Source organism: Podarcis vaucheri (assembly GCF_965113315.1).
Source record: "Podarcis vaucheri genome assembly, chromosome: 5".
Classification (NCBI taxonomy): Eukaryota; Metazoa; Chordata; class Lepidosauria; order Squamata; family Lacertidae; genus Podarcis; species Podarcis vaucheri.
This window is the reverse complement of record NC_138763.1, coordinates 88,169,400-88,192,711: the sequence shown is the minus strand read 5'-3', so window position 1 is coordinate 88,192,711 and position 23,312 is coordinate 88,169,400. Positions and strand designations below refer to the sequence as shown.

Genomic DNA, 23,312 nt, shown 5'->3' with positions numbered 1-23,312 from the left:
GGCCCCGCCGGCCCCGCCCACTTCCGCTCGCCGTCTCGTCCCCTTGTTTGTTTGTTTTTTCTTGCGGAAGCTGCGTCAGTGCCTGGCCCCGCCTTTTCCGCTACGTGGCCGCGCCCGGTTGGTGAGTGGGTGGGCCGGTTGCCTGGCAGGGTCGAGCTGCTCCGCCGCCGCTGCCGCCGCAGCCGCCCAGCCGCCTCAGTCCCAGCGGCGACCCCTCCGTGCGATGGCGAAGGCGCACCGGCGGCGGCAGCAGAAGCAGCAGCAGCGAAGCCCTCGGCCTCTCCCTGCCGACACGTAGCGGGGCCGCGTCGCCCGGCGAGGAGGGAGCGGGTAGGTTCCGGCTGGCTCGGCCTCGCCGCCAAGGCGCTTGCGAGGGGAGTTTCGGCTTCTGAGGGGTGTGTGTGAAGAAGGGGAGGCGGCGGAGGCGGGTTTCGCTCGTTGGCTGGCCGGCCGGCCGGCTCTGCCTTTAGCAACGGCTGCTGTGTGGAGCCGAAGGGAGCTTCCACAGCCGGGAGCAGTCTACCCTTCGCAGGCTCAGCTGCTGCTTCTCCCGAGGGAGCCGAAGAAAGGGGGTGGGGTGGCGGGTTCTAGCTATCGGGGCGCGGGCTTTCCCGTTTCGAAGAATCTTATATTTTGAAGGGTGCTATCGTTTCTGCAAGATACGTGATTTTGAAAAACGAAGTTAGAAATTTAATTAGTGAGGGTTACAAATAGGTAGCCTTGCCTAAGGGTGCAAAGTAGCCAAAGGGTGCAAAGTAGCCTGGTCTAAGGGTTCAAATTAGCCGGCTAGCTTATTTTTTAAGTTGTTTTGTTAATATTGTTAACAGAGATGGTAGTTGTTTTATTTGGGGTTTGGAGTTGTTTTTTTACCGCTGATTTGTTAAGTATTCTATACCATTTATGCTGTACAGTATTCGTGAAGTTCCTTTATGTTATTTGTATCTTATATTCGTAAGCCGTTTTGGGATTTGAATAAAAAGTGGCATGGAAGTAGAATCAATCAAAATAACATTGTTTAAGGGTGCAAAACGGCCTGCTCTAAGGCTGCAAAATAGGCTAGTGTAGGGGTGCAAAACAGCCCTGCTCCAGCACTTCTGGGGGTGGTTATCTCTGCCTTGCTTGTGAGCTTCCTGGGGTATTCCGGACAAAAGACGGGTAGGCTGGATGACACTTTATTATTTTTATTTATTTAGTTTCATTTGTTGAATTTATATACCGCCCTATGCCCGGAGGTCTCGGGGCGGTTCACACAATAAAATCAGAATATAAAACCACAGAATGCATAATTGGAAGAAAAGCGACAACAATAACCCAATAACACAACCCCCCCCCAAAAAAAACCCCACCCCAAGCTTTAAAAGTCTAATCCAGCAGGGTTATTTTTCATTAAAAAATTTTTGCAGAAGGCGCAGCTTTAAATGCTCGCTGAAGAGCACCGTCCTCTCTGGGAAGCAGCCTTTCCAGGGCTGCCAGGATGATGTGATCTTCTACCCAAACTTAAATGTTCAACATGCTGTTTCACAACATGTGCTCTGGCTGTTGCATTTTGTACTCTACAACAGCCTGTACTGTATTGGCATTTGAAGTTCAGTAGGTTTGGGACAAACTTCATGTTGCAGGAATCTTTTAAACTGCAGTATGCAGTTGCAGAGGCCATCAGAGTTGGGGTGGCAGAGAATATGAAGGGGTTTTACCCCTTTGCTTTAAACCAGGCTCCAGAGGAAAATTGCCTTCCAGCCACTATTTGGCATGGGAGGAGAGCTGCTAGTAGTGCCAGCAATCAATATTGTAGCTTATTGGAGTATTTTCATAAGCTGTAAAAGCTTTTGTTCTGTGTTCTCAGGCTGCTGTAAAGGGATGCGGTGAAAGGGCTTTAAAATAATTAGAACAACGCGGCTGCAGCCTGCAGGTGAGTCCTGCCATCTTCTCTGTAAGGAAGTCTTGCTTCCTTACTAATGTGAGGGTTTATGGAACAATATGTGCATTATACTTCACTGCACAAGTTGATCTTGCAAGTATTCCACTTTTCATTTGGAGAGATAAAATATTGTGTAAAAGTGTTTCCACTTTTCCTCAATGTAATTTTTCCCCATTAAAAAAAAGGGGGGGGGACCATTTTCTCCTCATTCTTCATATCTCATTCCTGCAGGAGAGATCAAATTGCAAGATCATATCCATACTGCTTTAGTTGGTGTCACATCTCTTTTTTTTTATTGATGCCTAGTAATTTTTTAGTACCAATACTAGTAAATGCCTTTCTAATAACTTTGTTATCTTTCTGAGTTTGTATACTTTTATGTGCTGGGGAACACTCTAGAATTACTTGAAAAGTATGCATGTATTTTTTGCAAGTTACGTTGTTGTGTGTCTACCAAACAGGTGACAGAAGTAAAGGGACCCCTGACCATTAGGTCCAGTCGTGACCGACTCTGGGGTTGCAGCGCTCATCTCGCTTTATTGGCCGAGGGAGCCGGCGTACAGCTTCCGGGTCATGTGGCCAGCATGACTAAGCCGCTTCTGGCAAACCAGAGCAGCGCACGGAAACGCCGTTTACCTTCCCGCCGGAGCGGTACCTATTTATCTACTTGCACTTTGACGTGCTTTCGAACTGCTAGGTTGGCAGGAGCAGGGACCGAGCAACAGGAGCTCAATCCGTCGCGGGATTTGAACTGCCAACCTTCTGATCGGCCAGTCCTAGGCTCTGTGGTTTAACCCACAGCGCCACCCGCGTCCCTGACAGAAGCTTTGGGTTACTATAACAATAATAATAATTTATTATTTGTACCCCACCCATCTGGCTGGGTTTCCCCAGCCACTCTGGGCGGCTTCCATACAAACCAAAAATACACTAAAATATCACAGATTAAAAACTTCCCTGAACAGGGCTGCCTTAAGATGTCTTCTGAATGTCAGGTAGTTACTTATCGCTTTGACATCTGACGGGAGGGCGTTCCACAGGGCGGGTGCCACCACCGAGAAGGCCCTCTGCCTGCTTCCCTGTAGCTTTACTTCTTGCAATGAGGGAACCGCCAGAAGGCCCTTGGCGCTGGACCTCAGCATCCGGGCAGAACGATGGGGGTGGAGACACTCCTTCAGGTATACTGGGCCGAGGCCGTTTAGGGCTTTAAAGGTCAACACCAGCACTTTGAATTGTGCTCGGAAACGTACTGGGAGCCAATGTAGGTCTTTCTATAAATTTCCTTTAGATGCCTTTTGCATTACTTGGAACTGTTGTAGTTTGTTCTTCAGGTTTTATTCCTCTCTTCACATTTCCTGCAAGGGTGGTGCCAATGTAAGGAAAACTTCTGGCAGCTTGCTTAGCAGAGACTCGAGGAGGCATTCCCAGCTTTTTCCTGTTGTGTGAAATGAGGAAAGATCATGCAGTTCTGCTTGCTCTAGTCTAGTGTATATCTGCCTTTCTGTTGAGCTGATTCAGCCTGTGAATCATTGCCATATATTATTCAGTAGATCTGTAGGACCCTGATGATTAAAGCACAGCTATTACTTAAAAGTTGGTTTTTGGTTTTTTCCCTTTGTAGAGTAGGGGAATGTATTGAGGATGTTGCTACTTATCAATATCACATTCTTTGGTAACGTATAGATTGTATTATGCCACTCATTCACACTCGTAAAACATTTAACATTTAGAATGTAAACTTAGATTGTCATTACAACAGTCAGCAGTTCTAAGATCAATTTGCATTGAAATATGTGTGTCTGCGCTAATGTTTCTTCCTGGAGTAAGTAAACACATTGGCACTTGTCGTGAGGACCAGGAAGGCAAAGAAGTATGGAAGCTTCTACATACTTAGCCCTTGGAGTAGCATTGGTTAGTGAACTGCATGAAAATGACATACTCTATGAAACGCACAAACATTTATGTACATTTGGACAAGTGGCTTTTCATATACTGTATACCCTAGTAGACATTTATTATGGACATTAACTTGTCGTGTCTTTTGTTTGACCTGGCCCTTAATGTTCTTAATCCTTCAACGTGCTTGCAGTTATTTTGCTTGTTAAATGGTGGTCCTCTGTTAATATAAGGTCATGGGAGTAATTCAGCTATCTAGAGTTGGCATATTACTGCTTCAAACGAGTGTGAGAAATCAAATAGTATCATTAACTTTGAGATATTGGAGGAATCGAGCTTGTTTCCCTGCCAAGGATTTCTGTGTATTGCGCAGCATTCCCACTTTTTTATCAGCTGGATGTGAAAAGTTTTGAAACTTAGATAGCTTCAGGTGTGAACATTCTTTCTACAGTATATTGGCAAGCTCTCCCTCTGCAGGAGGCTCAATTATCTTCTTTCTCTTGAAAGCCATGTCGGATTGGATATCTTGGTAACTAAATATAAAAGAATGATCAGTGTAACCAGCCAGTGAAGACACACAATCCAGTTTTATAGCACAGTATGTACTTTTTAACTGACCTGGAAATTCAGGTATAATTTGTGTTATTTATATCTATCTTATTAAAACATAGCTTGCCTTGTAACATCACTGTTAATAAAAGCAATTTAAATAAGTAGACAAGCAAAATACCCAAAGCAGCAGTCATGTACCCATTGCAAATGGCCTGGACCATGCTGAATAAGGTTAAAAGCCATAGGTTGCCACCAACATATATCAGTGCAGTTGTTACAGAGTTGGTTGAAATTCTTATATAGGTGCAGCTAACTTAATACAGTAGGTGTTGCATAAATTATTCCGTCTTGCTTAGAATGTGAATAGCAAGTGGCTATGACAGTTATTTAAGAACCAGACCCAGTGTAATAACTTGGGTGGTCTCTCAGTACTCACATCCCTTCTGTATTTTGTAAAAGTAGGGGTATTTATTTCTTCCATAACTCTAGTCCAGCTCTTTATATGTTCTGGCAGTGTATATATATTAATGAGTCTTTGTACTTTGCTGTAGTTGGCTAAACTTTCTAGTTGTAGAACCAATTTACATACTGATTTTTAGTCAGGCACGGGGTTGGAATTTCAGCAAGTGTACTGGATGAATTGGAAACAAGAAGCATTTTGGAAGGAACCTTTCCCAGGTTGTAGCTGTTACATATCTACTGCATATTTGAAATGATTATAATTGGTAGCCTTACTGCTAGACGTGATTAGTCCCAAATGATGACTAAGCTTGATAGATACTGTCTCTGATACTGTAATCCAGTTTTAATTATTAGAAACCAAACTGTTTGCAGTTTCTTCTGTCTGAGAGCTGGGGGATCACATACCTTTATAGGAGCTAAAACTCACAGTACACGATAAGTAGAAAACATTTGTGCCTGTCTTCCTTTGGATTTGTCTCTTTGCTCCTGTGCTTTGTTTCAGGTGTAGTTATGAAGATCATCTTGGGAAAGGTGGGCCATGTATTGCTTGAAATAGCAGGGCAGGATGCCTACTCCCCAGAAAATTTATTTGAAAGAGCAAGCTGTGGTATTTACCTAAGTAGACAACATGAATACCACAGTGTATCTTCTGATGTCTGTCTAGATGTAGTTGGTTCTACTTTGAGGTACTGGCTTAACCCTTTGTAGAACCCAGCAGGTAAAACTTGTTTGCAGGTGTCACCAACATGGTTTCAGCAGGTCCACACCTACCTGCAGAGTGCTTCCCTGGCATCCACAGAGTCCTTTTCCCTCACTGAAATTAGGCTTAGAAGAAGCATTCTGTTGCAGTCAGTAGAGCAGGTTATGGTGTAGGCTTGGTCACATGTATTTCCCATGTTTCTCTGGTTTGCAGCCAGTGTTCAAAGCTCCCCTTGTTCTAGGCGCATTTTGTGATGGGGAATTTCACTAGCGTGAGCAGTTTCTGAGCTCTGGGTTCAGTACTGTACTGCACCTATGATTTCTAATTAAAACTGCAGAGTGAAAGGAAAGGAGGACCTTTTTTCTGCCTCCCCACTTCCAGCTACACTTTGAAGACTGAAGAACAGACCCTCTTAAGAATATTGGGGCGTGGGCAGGAGAAGGACTAGACCATGTGAAAAATGTACATAATATTTTAGCTGCCATTCATTCATTTTCAGCTTTGTATTCTTATTTAAAAAGCGTGCCTAGACATTCTATTTCTGCGCCCATAACCTAGACTTAAGGTGCCATTTAGCTCCTAGCTTTCATATCTCGGTTTCTAACACTGTTTGCAACTGCTCATGGGCCTAAGAGCAGGAGTTTCCCTCGTTTATTGTAATGTCTCTGGTTTACAGTACAGATTGACATACTGTTGTGTTTGTTTCCTCTGGAACAGGATGAAATATTTGTTAACCGTTCCCTAAACAAGATTTGTAATATGCTTTGGGTGCATGTACTTGTAGAAATGTAGGGTAAAAATTAAACAGCAAAGCCCTGGTATAGAGCTGCTGATAAAAAATTATCTGGGAAGTCCATTGAGAGAGCATGGTTTCTTCAGTCATTTGACCCTCCCACCTTTCCAATGTTTGGAATTCACTGTGGACTTATTCCCAAGTACAAGACTTATCACATGTGACCTTTGATGTATGAGCGTATGTATGCTTGATCAGCATTGTGAGTGACTTATACTGTGTGAAAATTGAAGGATGCTGCTCTTTTTCCTGCTGTGCCAAGCAAAGAATCTGTTGTCTGACATCTCTTCTAAAGGAGTCCTAATTGAAACATTTGGGCATCAAGAGCATTTCTTTGGTCAACCCTTTAGGTATCTGTCTTTTGATTTTTTCTGAAAAATCTTGAGAATAATCTTCTGGTGAGTCTGTATTTTATTTTTCTCTGACCTTTTGTCTGCTTTGGTTGACGTAAGGATTAGGATACAGTGGTACCTCCGGTTATGAACGTAATTGGTTCCAGAGGTCTGTTCTTAACCTGAAACCATTCTTAACCTGAAGTTTTCTTTCACTAACGGGGCCTCCCGCTGCCGCCGCTGCGCAATTTCCGTTCTCATCCCGGGGCAAAGTTCGCAACCCGAGGTACTACTTCTGGGTTAGCGGAGTTTGTAACCCAAAGTGTTTGTAACCTGAGGTACCACTGTATTTTTACAATCAGTTTTCTCTGTGTTCAGGCAAGAAAATGTTGAAACTCAATTTGCAATGTCAGTAGAAAATGACAAATAGATTCTTGATTAAGTGAAACACGAATGTATTGAATCCGCCCGATAATAAGCTCCTGTTCCTGTGTCCCAGCTCCTGTCAACCTAGCAGTTCGAAAGCATACCAGTGTGAGTAGATAAACAGGTACAGCTGCGGTGGGAAGGTAAACAGTGTTTCTGTGCACTCTGGCACTCGTCACAGTGTCCTGTTGCGCCAGAAGCAGTTTACTCATGCTGGCCACATGACCTGGAAAGCTGTCTGCGGACAAACGCCGGCTACCTCTTCCTGAAGCAAGATGAGCACTGCTCACCATAGTAGCCTTTGACTGGACTTAACTGTCCAGTGGTCCTTTGGCTTTTTTTACCTTTACATGAATGTGCAAGTGATCTGAAGGCTTGAGATTGTGGAGTTTTTGTTTTGTTGTAATTGTTCTTTTAAGTAAGTAAGTAAGTAAGTTTCTTAAGTAAGAATCTACAGATTTCTGTCCTGACCTTAGCACCATCTAAGTTTTCATGGCAGTTTATTGTCACTGCAGGGACAAGTTTCCACATGCAGATCATCCACACTAAAAAAGAAACAGACCTCACGCTGGTGCTGCCCATGAAAGTTCATTCTCTTGAACTTTGTTCAAAACTCCCATTGTTCTAGGTACATTTTGCAACAGGGAATTTCATTAGCGTGAGCAGTTTCTGAGCTCTGGGCGCAGTACTTCACCTAAGATTTCAGATTAAAACTGCAGAGTGGAAGGAAAGGAGGACCTTTTTTCTGCCTCCCCACTTCCAGCTACCCTCTGAAGACTGGAGAAGAGACCCTCTTAAGAATATTGGGGGGTGGGCAGGAGAAGGACTAGACCTCGTGAAAAATGAAAATAATATTTTCACTGCAATTCATTCATTTTCAACTTTTTCATTTTATTCTTGATATTAAAAAAAAATGCGCCTGGACATTCCGTTGTTGCTCCCATAACCTAGGTTCAAAGTGCCATTTAGTGCCTGGCTTTCGTATCTAAATTTCTAAGACTGACTTGGAGACGTTACTGTAAAAATGGCACATATTTTCCTAATAGTTAACAGACACTGAAGCCAGAATCGGGGTATACACAGGCTTACGCTATCTCAGAAATGGCTGCGCTTAGTTTTCTATCCTACCACCATGGCTTTCCAATTCTTTTGACGCTGTTTCTTGTTTTTGCTTTTTTCTTATGTATTTTGTGTTCTAATTTTCTATTTTTCTGTTGTGACCCATCCTGTGATCTTCAGATGAAGCCTATACAAATTTTCTAATTAATAATAATAGCAATAGTAATACTACAGAACTATTAGAGATGGGGTGGGTAGAAAAGAAAGAAGGAGATGCTGTCTGGAAAGGCAAAACACGGCACAGCAGAGGACCTCCTAGTTGGAGACGTGCCGTTCCTCCATAGTGAGGAAAGGGCACATCTCTTTTTAATGGCCTGCATTGCCTCACATGGTCAACTTCCTCAGTGAAGCCAGGGATCAGAATGAGTTGAGTTTGACACTTACGTAATATATCTGTTTCAGAAATAACTACTTGCTCAAGATGAGTAATAATTGTCCTGTGACTAATTGGCCAGGAAAGTTCCTTTCAAGTGGGGGTCAGGGAAGCACAGTTCTTCCACGTCATCAGTATGCCACCCATTGTTTAAAAAGGTGTGGGTGGCTGGACAGGCCAGAAAAAATGCTTTTGTAGGCGAGTACATTGATTTGGAATACAGTTTGTCCTTCCCAAGCAGACAGTCTAGTCACCAGTTGGGAAGCACTAGGTCTCTGGGCTGTAAAAATTAAATCTGAAAAGGGTATTCAGGCGCAGCTGAATACAATGTAATTTTGTTACTTCGTAGGAAAGTCTGTCTGAAGTACATTTTAAAGTTATATCCCAGAACATTGAGAACTTGGTGCTATAATGATGTGGGCACTGTCTTCTCGGTCTTTAAAACATCTGATTTTTGGCAGGTAGAGAAGATGGAAGGCAACAGCCAGCTTTGCATTCAGCGTTGGTCTACCAGGCATGTAGCCAAATGGCTGAAGGAAGAAGGCTTCTGTGAGTATGTGGACATTTTGTGTGACAAGCACAGATTAGATGGACTTACATTACTGACGCTGACTGAATACGACTTGAGGTCTCCTCCTCTGGAAATCAAGGTTCTAGGTGATATCAAGCGGCTCATGTTGTCAATTCGCAAGTTACAGAAGCACCACATTGAAGTTTTGGAAGAGCTTGGTTATAACAGTGATAGTCCCATTGGTTCCCTGTCGCCTGTGGTTGGCTCCCTTCAAGGAACAGACTGGTTTTGCAATGGCGAGGTTCAACGGGATTGTGATGACTGTGAGCCTGTTGCCGATTTGAACGCTGATCAGTATGCAAATGGAAAAAACAAACATCCTACGCGAAGACTGAACCCAGAGTATTGGAAGACAGCTTTGAGTTGTATATATGTTTTTATTGTGTTTGGCTTCACATCATTTGTCATGGTTATCGTGCACGAGAGAGTTCCTGACATGCAGACATACCCACCACTACCAGACATATTCCTAGACAGGTAAGTGCTTTAATCTGCTTAGGAAAAAGTGCTAAAAATCAGAATTGCTAAACTGTTGAGGCCAAACTAGGTGTTTTGCAGAATTTCGTGTTGCTTCTCCCATTCTTAATTTTTTTAAAAATATATTTTTATTTTGCAAAATAAGAATTTATAAAATAATTCTCCTAGGTTTTTTTCCCTTTTTCATGAAAGTATGTGCTGGCAGCACCTTTATGGCAACCTCCACCACCTTTGGGAAATTCATTGACCAGCTCTTTCCCACTGTTTTGTGAAAATACCTCAAGGTCTACGCAAATCCATGAAATATGGAAAATGGCTAGATCACAACATCTGCACTGCTTTTCCTCTCCCTGGATTCAGAGGCTCATAGTGGACTTGTCCCCAGTTCTTTGAGCATGCAGTGGCTAGCCATGATGCATGACGTAACTGTCTGTGGCCTGATTTGCACATCATGATAAGCTACAGTTCGTCTTAAAAGAATGGTTTAATTAAATGAGAACATGCATTGGCCTTGCACCCACAACACCCTCCAGAGTCAGACCCAGTCACTGAAGCTGTACTATGGTTTATTGTTTCACCTGAACCCATAGCATGGTTTGTTGGCTTGTTTCAGAGAAGCCATGAAAGGTAAGCAACAAATAAACCAAAGTTTGCCCTTGCTTTATTTCTGTCTTATCATGTGTGGCTTGTCTGAAACAAATAAACCACCGTCCATTTTAAGATTACACCGCAAGAAGAAGAAAGTGGAGTTTTCCAAAACAATTTTATAAATGCCTCCAAAACCACTGAGCTGCCCTGCAGCAGTGATCTCAAGAGCTGCTGGGAAATCCTATGCATTTTCCTGCTGGGAGGGAAGAATGCAATCTGTCAGCAACAGCCCTTGGTCCTCTTAACTGGTGGCTGGGGTGAAATTGTCCTTTCTGTAGACACGGCGCATTATTATTGACTTTCGGTCAAGAAATGTAACATTTACAAAATTTGATACTAAATGCAGGCATTATTTGTTTTAAGAACTGCTTTTAAAAAAAAACCCTGCAGGGAGCAAAAAGAGAAACTATTGAATGCTAGATATTGTTTTAGAATAGAACTACTGTCATCAGGGCACCAAGGAAGGATTCAGAGTAGGGACAGTAATCAGGAAAACAAGGTCAGAAGATTACAATAGTCGTCTTAGTGACTGGTCTTTGTTATTACCCTTTTAGCAGCAAAGGCATGTGACTGCAGAATAGCTTCGGCTGAAGCAATTGCATATTGTTGTGGTGTTAGAGTGCACATATTCTGTCTCCAAGAAGTATGGGTTGTGGGCAGTGATTGCAAAAGCACTTGAAAACAAGGCTAAAAGGTTAATACATAGACTTCATAGGCCAGCAAAAAAGCCTAAACTTTCCCATGATTACCATTTGCTGAATAGTAGATGGGATAACAAGAGGGCAAGTGGCTGAATAGAAGAGGAGTTATTATTGCAGATTAGGTCATCAGTAGCTCAGATTTTAGCTGTGAAACTTATCTGTTGGCTCTCATTCCTTTGCAATGTTCCTTTTTGTGATCGGAGGATGTTTTGAGTGATACATTGGTATCTGTTCCATTCTGTGCTTTTTTAAAAACAATTTTTTACGGAAAGGACAGTTAAGAGCATTTTGAAATGTTTACGGCTGTTTACTGGCAGTGTTTGAAAAATTAAGTGTTCTTTTACAGCCCACAGTCACCACATTGATTGGGTTTTATCTTAAAGCTTTTCTAGAATGCACAGTCCCTATCTGGGTGTTGTCTTAAAAAAACCTTTTTGCTGTCAATTTACCAGTATTGAAAGGCTGTAGATTTTATCTAGGTAAGTAGTTGTACCTGCTCTTCCTAAATCCTATGTGGCTGAAGGACAATAAGCTTCACTCTTTATTTGATTTCATTCTGCTAGCAGAAGGCAGAAAGCTTGAGAGGAAGGAACTGGGAGAAGTGGGGGGAGCACCCCACTGCCGAAAGTGTTACGTGAGCCCCCTCCCCAATTTGTGTCACGCACACTTCACCAGAGCCTGGCCAAAGTTATCCATGCTCTGTTGACCTCCAGAGTAAGCTGCCATAACACATTACATGCGGGGCTGCCTTTGAAGGCTGATTGGAAACTGCTAATTGGAATTGGCTGCTTAAAGTGGAACAATGGTGCTTCACTGGCTCCTGTTCTGTTTCTGCACACAATTCAGAGTGCTCGTGCTTATGGCTTGGGATCCGGATATTTGAAGGGTTACTTGTTTCTGTGTGTGTCTGCCCATGCAGATGTCAAGTTTGGCTGCTCTTGTCTGGATGCCCTAGCCGTGGGTGGTAAGGAGGTGGTATCTGAGGGCAGAGCCTCCTCAGTTTTGGCATTCCGCTTGTGGAGTGTTCTCCCCGGGAGCTTTGCCTGGTGCTATTTATCTCCTTCTGATACCAGGCAAAGACTTCCTTGTCTTCTCAGAGTTCAGACCTAGTGATGTTCCGTTTAGTAATTATATTCATAAAAATGAATGAATGTCAATGACAAATACAATATTGAACAAGCTTAGCTGTTTCAAAGCTTAGCTTTTTTCTGAATGGAAGTAAAATACTGTATGTTGGATTGGATCACTTTCTAGGGCATCAAAAAATTTCTGGTGTGAATGGAACATTTTCCAATGTAAATTGCCTTGTTCACATCAGCATAATATTCATCTTCCTTGGAAAATCCACATTACTATTCAGCTCTTTTTAGGTACTTGTCCTCTTGATTTTCTTATTTGTTGTATGCATTCTTAGCCTCCCTGCAAGTATGTGCATTGAAAGGGAAGGTTATCAATTTGTAAAATAAGAGGATGATTGAGTGGTAGAATGAGCTGGGGGTGGTACAGCGTTGAACTGCTGTTAAATGAAGAAACAGGCATGAAATACATTCATTAAATGGTGGACAAAATGTGAAGGACAAGAAGGGAGCGTGTAGAGAAGTAAATGTGCAGAAGAAATGGGCCATAATAGTACAAGGAAAATGTATACTCAGCTTAGAGAAGAAAAGATCTTGCAGGAAAGCACTGAAGTTCAGAAAAGACAGCTGATTTGATTGTGTGATAAAGCATCTTTAGCCCTAGTAAACAGTATTCAGATATAACTGTGGAAAACATAGCTTTGAGGAGCAGGCAAGCTTAGGTAGCTGCTCCATTAAAATGCATGGAAATTTTGATTTTGTAATTTGGCAAAAGAGCATTGAATCGAATTACCTGGCATTTACTGTTACTCTCCTGTTGAAGAGAGTGATTATGCTTAGGATGCAGACATGGAAATTGGAACTGTCAGATATTACTTGCAGACTTTCTCTTTTTGTAGATACGTGGTGTGAATTTATGGTGTCAGGCGAGGTTTCTCCCTCCCTCCCTTTCTTCCCCTTCCCCAGCGCTGCGGAGGCCGGCTGTCTCCCAAGGCGGGGCCCCCTCTTGGATAGGATAGAACAAGGGTGCCTTTGCACTTTTAAGATTACTAGAACAAGCCTCTGCTTTGTCTAGTGATCAAATTCCAAAAATCTGTTTGTTTCAACAGAGCCAGTTTAACCCATTGATTTTAAGGCTGCAGAAGTTTCAGCAAATGGTTCTCCTGTTTTGCTTCTTGCTGCTTCAATTCCCCCAGTTTTAGAGCAGTAAAGCAAAGCTTAAGAAGGGTAAGATACTAAACTGCAGAAAAACGTGATCTTTCTTGCAAATGCCAAGTTGGTTTGAAACCAATCAGCTATGCTAGAAATTATGCTGAGCGTTTAGGTACATAAACGATAGTTTCAGTTTTAAATCAAATGGGTTTGTTTTGATTTGTTGGTAAGGTCCTACTTGCCCATCATCTGCATTTATTTTGCCCAGAAATTGCACATGTCAAAGTTGCACATAGCATCTTGATTTTTCTTTCCTCCATTTTTAGTGTTCCTAGGATACCGTGGGCTTTTGCCATGACTGAAGTATGTGGCGTGGTTCTCTGCTACATCTGGCTGCTCGTTCTTCTACTTCACAGACACAGGTATAGTTCAGTTGCCTTTATTTTGGAAATTGCAGACAACCTTGTTTGAAGATCTTGTGTGTATCTGTCATGTGCTGCAGTTCCGGAGAAAAATAGAAAGAGACTTGATTCCTCATTAAGAGGGAATACTAAAGTCCACACCATTCAAACAAGTAGCAGGTGGAATCCATGGCAGCTACTCCACATGTTGAGAGGTTGATGTGCAACAATGGGGACGGTGGCTCCATCACTCCCATAAAACTGTTGAGCAAGTGGTTTGGTGGCATGAGAAAATGGTGCCAGACTTGTGAAGCAAACTGTAGCACGTTGCTTATTCCCAATGTATTTTGGTAGTGCTTAGCACTGCTCTGCAGAGAGGTAGCAGACCACCCCCCAACTGTGTTTGCTAGCACCCTGCTCACTCACGTTAAATCACAGCTTGTTTTTAAGTGGAGTGAGAACTTTTCAGTAGCATGAACCAGCACATTTCAATTAAATTTTATGTTTTAAAGCCATGGTTTAATGTAACATGTGAGCCCTGTCAAAACAAAAGCTTGAATCCTAAGAAAAGCTATGGAAGCTTCCCGAAGTAAAGGTTACCGTTTTATCTCTGAAAAATCTCTCTAAAGGGTCATTGCAGGGGAGGGGATTCCTGAGCATGTTTGGGTGGGCTGCTGAGACAGGAAGGACCTGAAAACTTTCCATCCCAACATCTTGGCATCCAAGCCCTCCATTAAACAACTCAGACGTTTTCTGCTTGTTTCTAGGTCGATCCTTCTGCGACGGTTATGCAGTCTTATGGGGACAGTGTTCTTGTTGCGTTGCATTACAATGTTTGTGACCTCATTATCTGTGCCAGGCCAACATCTGCAGTGTTCTGGGAAGGTAAGCAACCACTTGCCATCCCAAATTCTGAGGTTTACTTCTGCATTGGCCACAGCATTGAGACAGAAGTAAACTTAGGACAAACAAATTAGAAATGCCAAATGGTAGCTATTTGTCCATCTAACCTGATATTGTCCACTCGGACAGGCAGAGGGTCTTGAGCAAAGCTCTTTCACATTGCCTACTACGTGACGCCTTTAACTGGAGCTGGCATGGGTTGAATGTGGAGCCTCGTGCAGGCAAGATGTGCTCTACCACTAAACTAGGGTCCCTCCCCAAAATTCAGCCCTGCTATGTTGAAAGCAGGTTGTCGAACTTGCTGCAATAGCCTGATAAAGTTCCAGAATGTGCCTTTCTCTTTAGCCAATTTAGGCAACACGAGTTCTCTGGAATACTTTCAATATTTACCGTATTTATTGCCCTATAGGGTGCACCAGCCCATAGGGCGCACCTAGGTTTTTTGGGGGGGAATAAAGGGGAAAAAAATTATTCCCCCCCCCCAGGCGCGGGGCTGGGGCGGGGGAAGCCTGAGCTTCCCCTGCCCCCAGAACAGGCTGCTCCCCAGGCTTGTGGATATCTGCCCGAAGGCCGGGGCGCGTTCTGCTGCGCTCCCTGGGTTTCAGGCTGCAGGCTGCTGTCCGCAAGCCTTGGGAGCCCGGCTGGAACTCCCACGGGCTCCCAAGGCTTGCGGATAGCTTCCTGAAACCTGGAGAGCGAGAGGGGCCGGTGCGCACTGATCCCTCTTGCTCTACAGGCTTCAGTGAAAGCCTGCATTCGCTCCATAGGATGCACACACATTTCCCCTTCATTTTTGGAGGAGAAAAAGTGCGTCCTATAGGGCGAAAAATAGGGTACATGTTAAGGCAACAAATTCTAGTGCAGCCTCGGCCTGGTACCTTTGGCCTGTTGGACTGCAACTCCTGTCATTCTTGTCAATGGGCCATCCTAGCAGGGGCTTATGGGAGTTGCAGTCCAGAGTATCTCGAAGGCACCAGGTTTGGGAAGTCTGAAATACTGTGTGGCATAAGTTGAGTGGGATGACTACATCATAAAGACACAGAGTAAGCTAGATAGCTCATCCTGCCTCCTGGACTAACGGAAGTCGAGAAATGAACTGATCCCACGCTATCTACTCCAGCCTTGAATCAATTCTGTTTTGTGGTATTCTGCAAAGGTCTCACACAATCATAAATCTCTTCTCAGCCACAAACTCACTCAGTGCTCTTAGCAAGCTAAGGAGATGGTGAGAGATAATACTGACCTACCCTGCAGGGTGTTGCACAGAATACTGAGAGAATGTATATGGAGCACTTTGAACACTTTAAAATGCTATGTTAATGCTAAGTCGTTCAATATTGATAAAGCTGTATTCATTTTGAAAATAGAACAGAGTGTTTGAAAGAGCAAGGTCTTTGAAAGTACATCCTTTCTAACCTGAGTATATGTTACTCTGAAGTACTCGGGGGGTACTGTCATACAGTGGTTCCGCTCCTTCCTCCTGGGCCGTGTTCAGAAAGTGGTGGTGGGGGATGAGTGTTCAGACCCCTGGGCTCTCACTTGTGGGGTGTCTCAGGGTTCTGTCCTCTCCCCCATGCTTTTCAACATCTACTTGCAGCCGCTGGGAGAGATCATCAGGAGGTTTGGGCTGGGTGTTCATCAGTATGCGGATGATACCCAGCTCTACCTCTCTTTCAAATCAGAACCAGTGAAGGCAGTGACGGTCCTGTGTGAGTGTCTGGAGGCGGTTGGAGGATGGATGGCGGCAAACAGATTGAGATTGAATCCTGACAAGACAGAAGTACTGTTTCTGGGGGACAGGAGGCGGGCAGGTGTGGAGGATTCCCTGGTCCTGAATGGGGTAACTGTACCCCTGAAGGACCAGGTGCGCAGCCTGGGAGTCATTTTGGACTCACAGTTGTCCATGGAGGCACAGGTTAAATCCGTGTCCAGGGCAGCTGTTTACCAGCTCCATCTGGTACATAGGCTGAGACCGTATCTGCCCGCGGACTGCCTCACCAGAGTGGTGCATGCTCTGGTTATCTCCCGCTTGGACTACTGCAATGCGCTCTACGTGGGGCTACCTTTGAAGGTGACCCGGAAACTACAACTAATCCAGAATGCGGCAGCCAGACTGGTGACTGGGAGCGGCCGCCGAGACCATATAACACCGGTCTTGAAAGACCTACATTGGCTCCCAGTACGTTTCCGAGCACAATTCAAAGTGTTGGTGCTGACCTTTAAAGCCCTAAACGGCCTCAGTCCATTATACCTGAAGGAGCGTCTCCACCTCCATTGTTCAGCCTGGACACTGAGGTCCAGCACTGAGGGCCTTCTGGCGGTTCCCTCACTGCGAGAAGCCAAGTTACAGGGAACCAGGCAGAGGGCCTTCTCGGTAGTGGCACCCTCCCTGTGGAACGCCCTCCCACCAGATGTCAAAGAGAACAACAACTACCAGACTTTTAGAAGACATCTGAAGGCAGCCCTGTTTAGGGAAGCTTTTAATGTTTGATCTATCACAGTATTTTAATATTCTTTTGGAAGCCGCCCAGAGTGGCTGGGGAAACCCAGCCAGATGGGCGGGGTATAAATAATTAAATTATTATTATTATTATTATTATTATTATTATTATTATTATTATTACATTATATATGTGTGTGTTTAGAGCATGATGCATTCAGGGGCAAAATGTGAGCATGTATTTTTAGGCTGAATATCTCTAAGGAGTCAAACCTTGGTGGTTTCCTTGTGGGAAGTAGGGAAAATCCTGGAGACTTGATGCTTGGTGTGTATTTTTAAATGTAGATGTAAATAGACCAAATGTACAAACAAACAAAATGAACTGTGTTTCAGTTACCTATGGAAGCCATGCTATGTGAACTAGGGGCAAATTCAGTGCTGTTCTAAAGTTGGTAGATCGTTTCAAGTATTCTTGATGTGTTCCTTATTCATTTATTTGTTTTGCACGCTTCTGTTTCTAGTTGTATGGCAACGTGTGGGCAAAACTTCAGCGAGCCTTTGCAATCTGGAGTGGGTTTGGCATGACGCTAACAGGAGTACATACCTGTGGAGACTACATGTTCAGCGGCCATACGGTTGTCCTAACCATGCTCAACTTCTTTGTCACTGAATGTAAGTACAGCGTTGAAATGGCATCATGAATCTAGTATGCCACTCCTTTTTTTGCATCTTGATGTTGTGAAATATTTTCCAACATAGCAGGTGAAGGCTTCAGTGAAGGGAAGACAGGCATTTGTGGGGGACAAAAGCTGCCTAACTGGCAGTGGACTTTGTGATTGACTGGATTATTATGGCTATGAATGAGAGATCTGTCATTCCTGTTTAGAAAATGCAAGCAAAGCAAATTTCAGTTTCCCCAGACTTCATGATCCGTGTACTGATGTAACATTAAAATAATGTTTTAGCGTTACACAGGATGATGGGGATTTTTTATTTACTGCATTCAGTGCTTAGTTGGTGTCTAGCAAATAAGTAAGCTAGTCAAAGAAAAGACACAAGGCCATATTAGAATCTAAAAGACACCAGGAAAGAGGAGTGGAGGAAGAAAGTATTGCGGGGGATATGTTTTAAAGAATGCAAAGTAACAAGAAGGCAAGTTATCAAACGGCCTTTTCAGCTCAGTGAAGGCTAGGGCTGGGCAATAAATTGTCCAAAACCGGTTTGAAATCCATATTATGATATTGGTTTCATAATTTTTGACCTGTCTATATATTGTGAATCGTGTGTGTGTGTGTGTGTGTGTGTGTGTGTGTGTGTTTGTGTTTGCTATGCAAAAATCCCAATGTGGGGGAAACCGGGAAGCAAGTCAATGCCTCTGCATAGCTCCATCCTTATTTCAGACATTGTGATACATCAGTATATCGTGATGTTTCGCTGGGGATGTATCACAATGTTGAAAGCCAGATAATGCCCAGCCCTAGCGAGGGCCATGCTGTCGTTCCCTTTATGGAAGGAAATAGGAAGAACCTCGAAACACTCCTTGGTCCTCTGGCTGGTGACTGGCGTTCTTCTTCCCTTACCGTCTGCAGCCATGTGGAAGCTGACAGTAGCAGAAGACGATAGCTAACCTTCCTGATTGCTCCTAGCTTGCGGTCAATCCAGGGCACCCCTTTGTCATTTGATAACAAAACCTGGTAAATTGTGATTGGCTGAATGCTCTTCTCTCCCTAGATACGCCAAGAAGCTGGAATTTCTTGCACACACTGTCCTGGGTGCTGAATCTCTTTGGGATTTTCTTCATTTTGGCAGCCCATGAACATTACTCCATAGATGTCTTCATTGCCTTCTACATCACCACGAGACTATTTTTGTACTACCACACGCTGGCAAATACAAGAGCCTATCAACAGAGTCGGAGGGCCAGGATCTGGTTTCCTATGTTCTCTTTTTTTGAATGCAACGTAAATGGCACCGTTCCAAATGAGTATTGCTGGCCCTTCGCAAAGCCATCAATATTGAAAAGGTTAATTGGCTAAAGAGGACTGGTTTGAATTCACATCTGTGTGAAGTCTTTGCGATTAACTTTCCACAGGAACAGCTGCACAAAAAGGGTATGTTATTGACGTGCAGCAAGGCTACAAAGCACCCGTCGAAATGCAGCAAAGTTGAGTCACTACTTGTTCTTCGGCATTCTCTAACGTCTGGAGAACTTTGAGCCGTCTTTGGATGAAGGAAAGACATTGGATCTATATAACATCAAGTGCAACCTATTTAGCTGTCTCAAACAAAAACTAACACGTGTCATACCTTTAAAATAATTGTTTGCCTAATGAGAATAGGGTGCATTTTGGGAGGGGAAATCATGAGAGGGAAACTCACCCTGACGAAAAAGGGTCCCAAGGCCTTTAGTAAAAGAAATTGGGTCGTGCGGGGCAAAGTTGCTGTCTTGGTACCCAAACGACAACCGTGAACAGAGCTTCATTGACTTGGAGCACATGACTTCATGCTATTGTACCATCCCAAGGTTTTCCTTGTTTACATTTCAGTAAATCGGTGAGAAATAAACACCTTATCTTTTTTGAAATGAGGTTGACTTAGCTTTAGTGCCACAACTCTTCCTTCTGAACACAGTATTAAACACTAACAAAAATCTCTGCATGCTTTTAAAACACTGTTTTTAGAAGAAGAATACCATAAAATTGGGGTAGTAGCAGGCGGTGTCCCATGAGACAATTGAAAAGTGTGGTGTTCTTTTTATTTTGTTTGGGCAAATGACAAGGTTTTGAATAGTGGCTCTGAGAAAGTACATACAAATCATTTTTCTTTGCCCATTACCACAGTTGTCATAAGGCTCCATGTAGCGTTGGCAGATGTTGAAATTTCATTGGTTAGCTGAGAAATGTTGGATAGTGTATTCATTGAATGTTTTCTTCGTATTCTTAGTTCTTGCAAGTTAAACTACCTTAATCGGCTTAACCTTTGTGGTAGATATCACTTTCTTCAGAGAGTGTTCTTATGGTCGTGAAAGAGCTGGAGCTTAAAGTATTAGGAGTCCTGAAAGTGTAGCACTTGGCAGTCATGAACACACAACATTTTTCTTTGAAATAAAACTTCGATAAGTTGCTCAGGTTTGCATTTAATCAACCAAGCCATCTTTTGTAAATGCTCAAAAAAGGCCACCTTAGTTAATTGTGATTAGCACATGGATTCAAGAATGAGTTTGAAATACATAATTTCAGAGTAGGTAGTTTGTGTTGATGCTGACATTGCTTTTTCAAATGGCCATGTAAGCTTTTTCCAGACTATCGCAGGAATTCATTGGAACCTTTCCATGCAATACACTTAAGTGTCTACAACACAGAAGATCAGCAGCTATCTTGTATGCTGAAAATCTTTTGAATAATTCAGGTAGAAGTTATATGATGCAGTGTTGTCACTGGCAGCCAGTTATGCCCTTTCCCCAGTGCCTCTTCCTGGTAACTCAAGTGAACCAGACCTACAAAGTATATGTTGCTCTTATAGCCAAGACGAGAGCTACTACTAGGTTAGCTCTAAAGAGAGAAGTAAAGGGTGTCAGGTTTATTGCCTTTGTTTAAGACTGCGATAATAGACGGTGTAAACATTCCTTTCTGGTTCTGTGTAAAACACTGCTGCACATGGATTAATACTTATATGCAGAAATGCACGGGCCAATGTGATGAATTAGAAATAAGCGTAGTTAAATTTGCAAATCTGCAAATTAGAAGTAGCTGCAATTCTAGAACTGCTGTTGTACAGCTTCTGGCTTTACTTGATCTCGTCACAGTATTACAATATTTATACACTTAAATGACCACTCCAGTATCTTTATGTGCCACTTGAAAAGGGGAAAAAAACATTGTTATCTCGGAGCATGCCTTATTATTCACAAACTGCACATTATTGCAGAGTCAGTGATCCAGCTGAATGCATTTTGCAGAAACATTCCTTTTTGCTTTGGCTTTTAAGGTGCACAGGATATGTTCAGAATTGTTAGTATGCACTGACTGGTGTCTGAAGATCTGGGCAGCAGGTAGTCCAGAAGTATACATAATAAATGCACTATGGTCATCTTTTTGTCACCAATATAGAGGCAGACTCTGAGGTGCTTCTACCAACTGCAGTGGCAAACCGTCCCGTTCTTCCCACCACGCCCCCAGTCTTTGCTGCATGGAGAAAGGGGAATTGTAGCATCCTTTGAAAGCACGTACGGTCGGTTGCTTAAAGCAGCTCTCGAAATGCAACTGGGAACTCACGACAGAGACAGCCTCTCCCTAGGTTTACAGATTCCTTTTGGAAAGGAAAAGGGCACATCCGCAACAGTGTGTTTGAAAAGTTTACAGTTCAGGTCTACATTACATTGCAGGTTGTACAATATTATACTGTCTGTTCAAAGCAAAACAATGGTTTCCATCCGGTTATTGTTAAGAGCTGCTGCTTCCTATGAGACTTGACACGTAGCGTCATTCTATGCCTGTTTACTTGGATCAGTGTTCTTCATTCTAACAGAGGTGGTCGCTTGGGCCATGCCACTTAAGGCTGATTGAAAGATTGACCCGTTTTTTAAATTTTTAAACCCACAGAGACAACCAGAACATCAGGAAGGGGAGGCTATTAGAACCCTTTTCCCTGACCTGCTAGTTTACAACCTCCGTTAGAGCAAGGCCTGGGTTCAGTGGGACTTACTTGGAAATATGCGCAGAATTGCAGTCCGTTGTGACCCAGATTAGATAGATTTACTTCACAGGATGATTCAGTTAAGAGGTGAGCAGAATATTAACCAGAACACCTTGGCTCTTGATGTAGCAAGTAACCCAGTTACTTGAATAGTATTTAGTATGAAATGCATTCCTTCCCCCGAAAATAAATCTTCCTATAAGTTGTTTTGTGGACTACATTTGCACTTCAAAACTAGCCATCCTAGGGATTAATGTACTTAAAATAGTGATATAATACTTGGTATATCTTCCTTGGTTTAATTCCACATGTATTTTCCGTGGGGAGATACGTCACATCAACCCTCCCAAAATCTTCCCATTATGGAGAGTTATAAGGTATGGAATTCTTATCATTTCTGTTTTGAATGTGCTTTTTTTTTTTTTTTTTTAAAAACCCTCTAGAAAAGCATTTTTGCACTTGTTATTTATGTCGGACTACCAAGTGGCACTGGGGTGGGTTTTTTTGTTTTTGTTTAGTGTATTAGTATATGGAATGGTGGTGGTAAAGGAGACAAAATTCAGAGCAAGGCATCTGAAAGATTCCAAGCAATAACCAGAACATCTCATCTATTTACCGAGTGTCAGTGCATAGCAGCCAACTTCAAATTGCTTTGCCCACTCTGGTTTGTAGTTTTGTGGTCTATACCAAGTGAGATATGTCTACCTACCTTTGGTACCAAATGATGCCCATCTTGAAATGCTGTGACTTGATACAGACGGTTGATAAGAGGTATCCTTAACACTATAAATTCTAACTTTATGAAGGGTTCCCCCCAAAAAAATTTTTTTGGTTTATTTCCCTGATACATAACTGTGATATGGATAAACCAATACTATACTCAAACTTTTCCACCCCCAGTATAGAATTCATTACTCAATCCGTAGTGTGCTAATTTTAAATTGTTATTAGCAGAAATCAGTATATTTATATACCCAGCTATCCTCACGACTACTTACTGGGAATAAATCCATGTACAGGAAAGGAAAGCACAAAGTATTAATGCAAAGGAATCCTCTAAGTGTTGACTTATATAACAGTGCCGTGCCTAAAGGCACTGTGATGAAATTGGAGTGTGTAAAAAACAATATTGCATTTTTTTGTTTAGGGACTGGGAACATCTTTGCATGGTTTTGTTTTGTTGGTGAAGTCCTAAACTGGCAAATCTGAACTTCATACAGAGTAGATTGCAGAGTCAACCACAGTCTGGAGAGGTCCCTAGACGTCTTTAAGCCTTTCTGGGTATACCAAGAAGACCTAATATCAAGGAATTCATTTCCATTGTAGTGGAGGCCTCTGCTTGTCTTCCAAGAGACCCGACATGGCTGGAGATTCCATTCAAAAAGGGTTTAGTTCTACAGTCCTATTTCTGTCATACAGTAAATGCTCAGTGTAACCAGAGGACGAGGAGAACAAAGGCTGCTTGAACGTTCTTGACTTGATGCTTGGCACAGACTCGTTCCTTTGGATCTCTTTCTTGCCCCAAGAAAACATAGTGTTATTTGAAGGCTTGAATATTCCTACCGCAGAAATGTTTGAAGCACAGATGTGTAAATAAAGGTGGATTTTGCTCAAATTTGAAACCTGATTTAATTTATATTTTGTATTTGTTGTATTAAGCTATTGAAACATTAAATA

General features: G+C 42.8%; 1 protein-coding gene across 1 annotated transcript; it reads left to right on the top strand.

Annotated features, from left to right (window-relative positions):
* The first annotated feature begins 116 nt into the window (after positions 1–116).
* SAMD8 (sterile alpha motif domain containing 8) lies at positions 117–22,050 on the top strand. The gene is made up of 6 exons (XM_082223651.1): positions 117–334; positions 9,037–9,619; positions 13,523–13,618; positions 14,365–14,482; positions 17,462–17,612; positions 18,672–22,050. The coding sequence occupies exons 2-6, from the start codon at positions 9,042–9,044 to the stop codon at positions 18,974–18,976; spliced, it is 1,248 nt and encodes a 415-aa protein (XP_082079777.1). The 5' UTR covers positions 117–334; positions 9,037–9,041; the 3' UTR covers positions 18,977–22,050.
* The last annotated feature ends 1,262 nt before the right edge of the window (positions 22,051–23,312 follow it).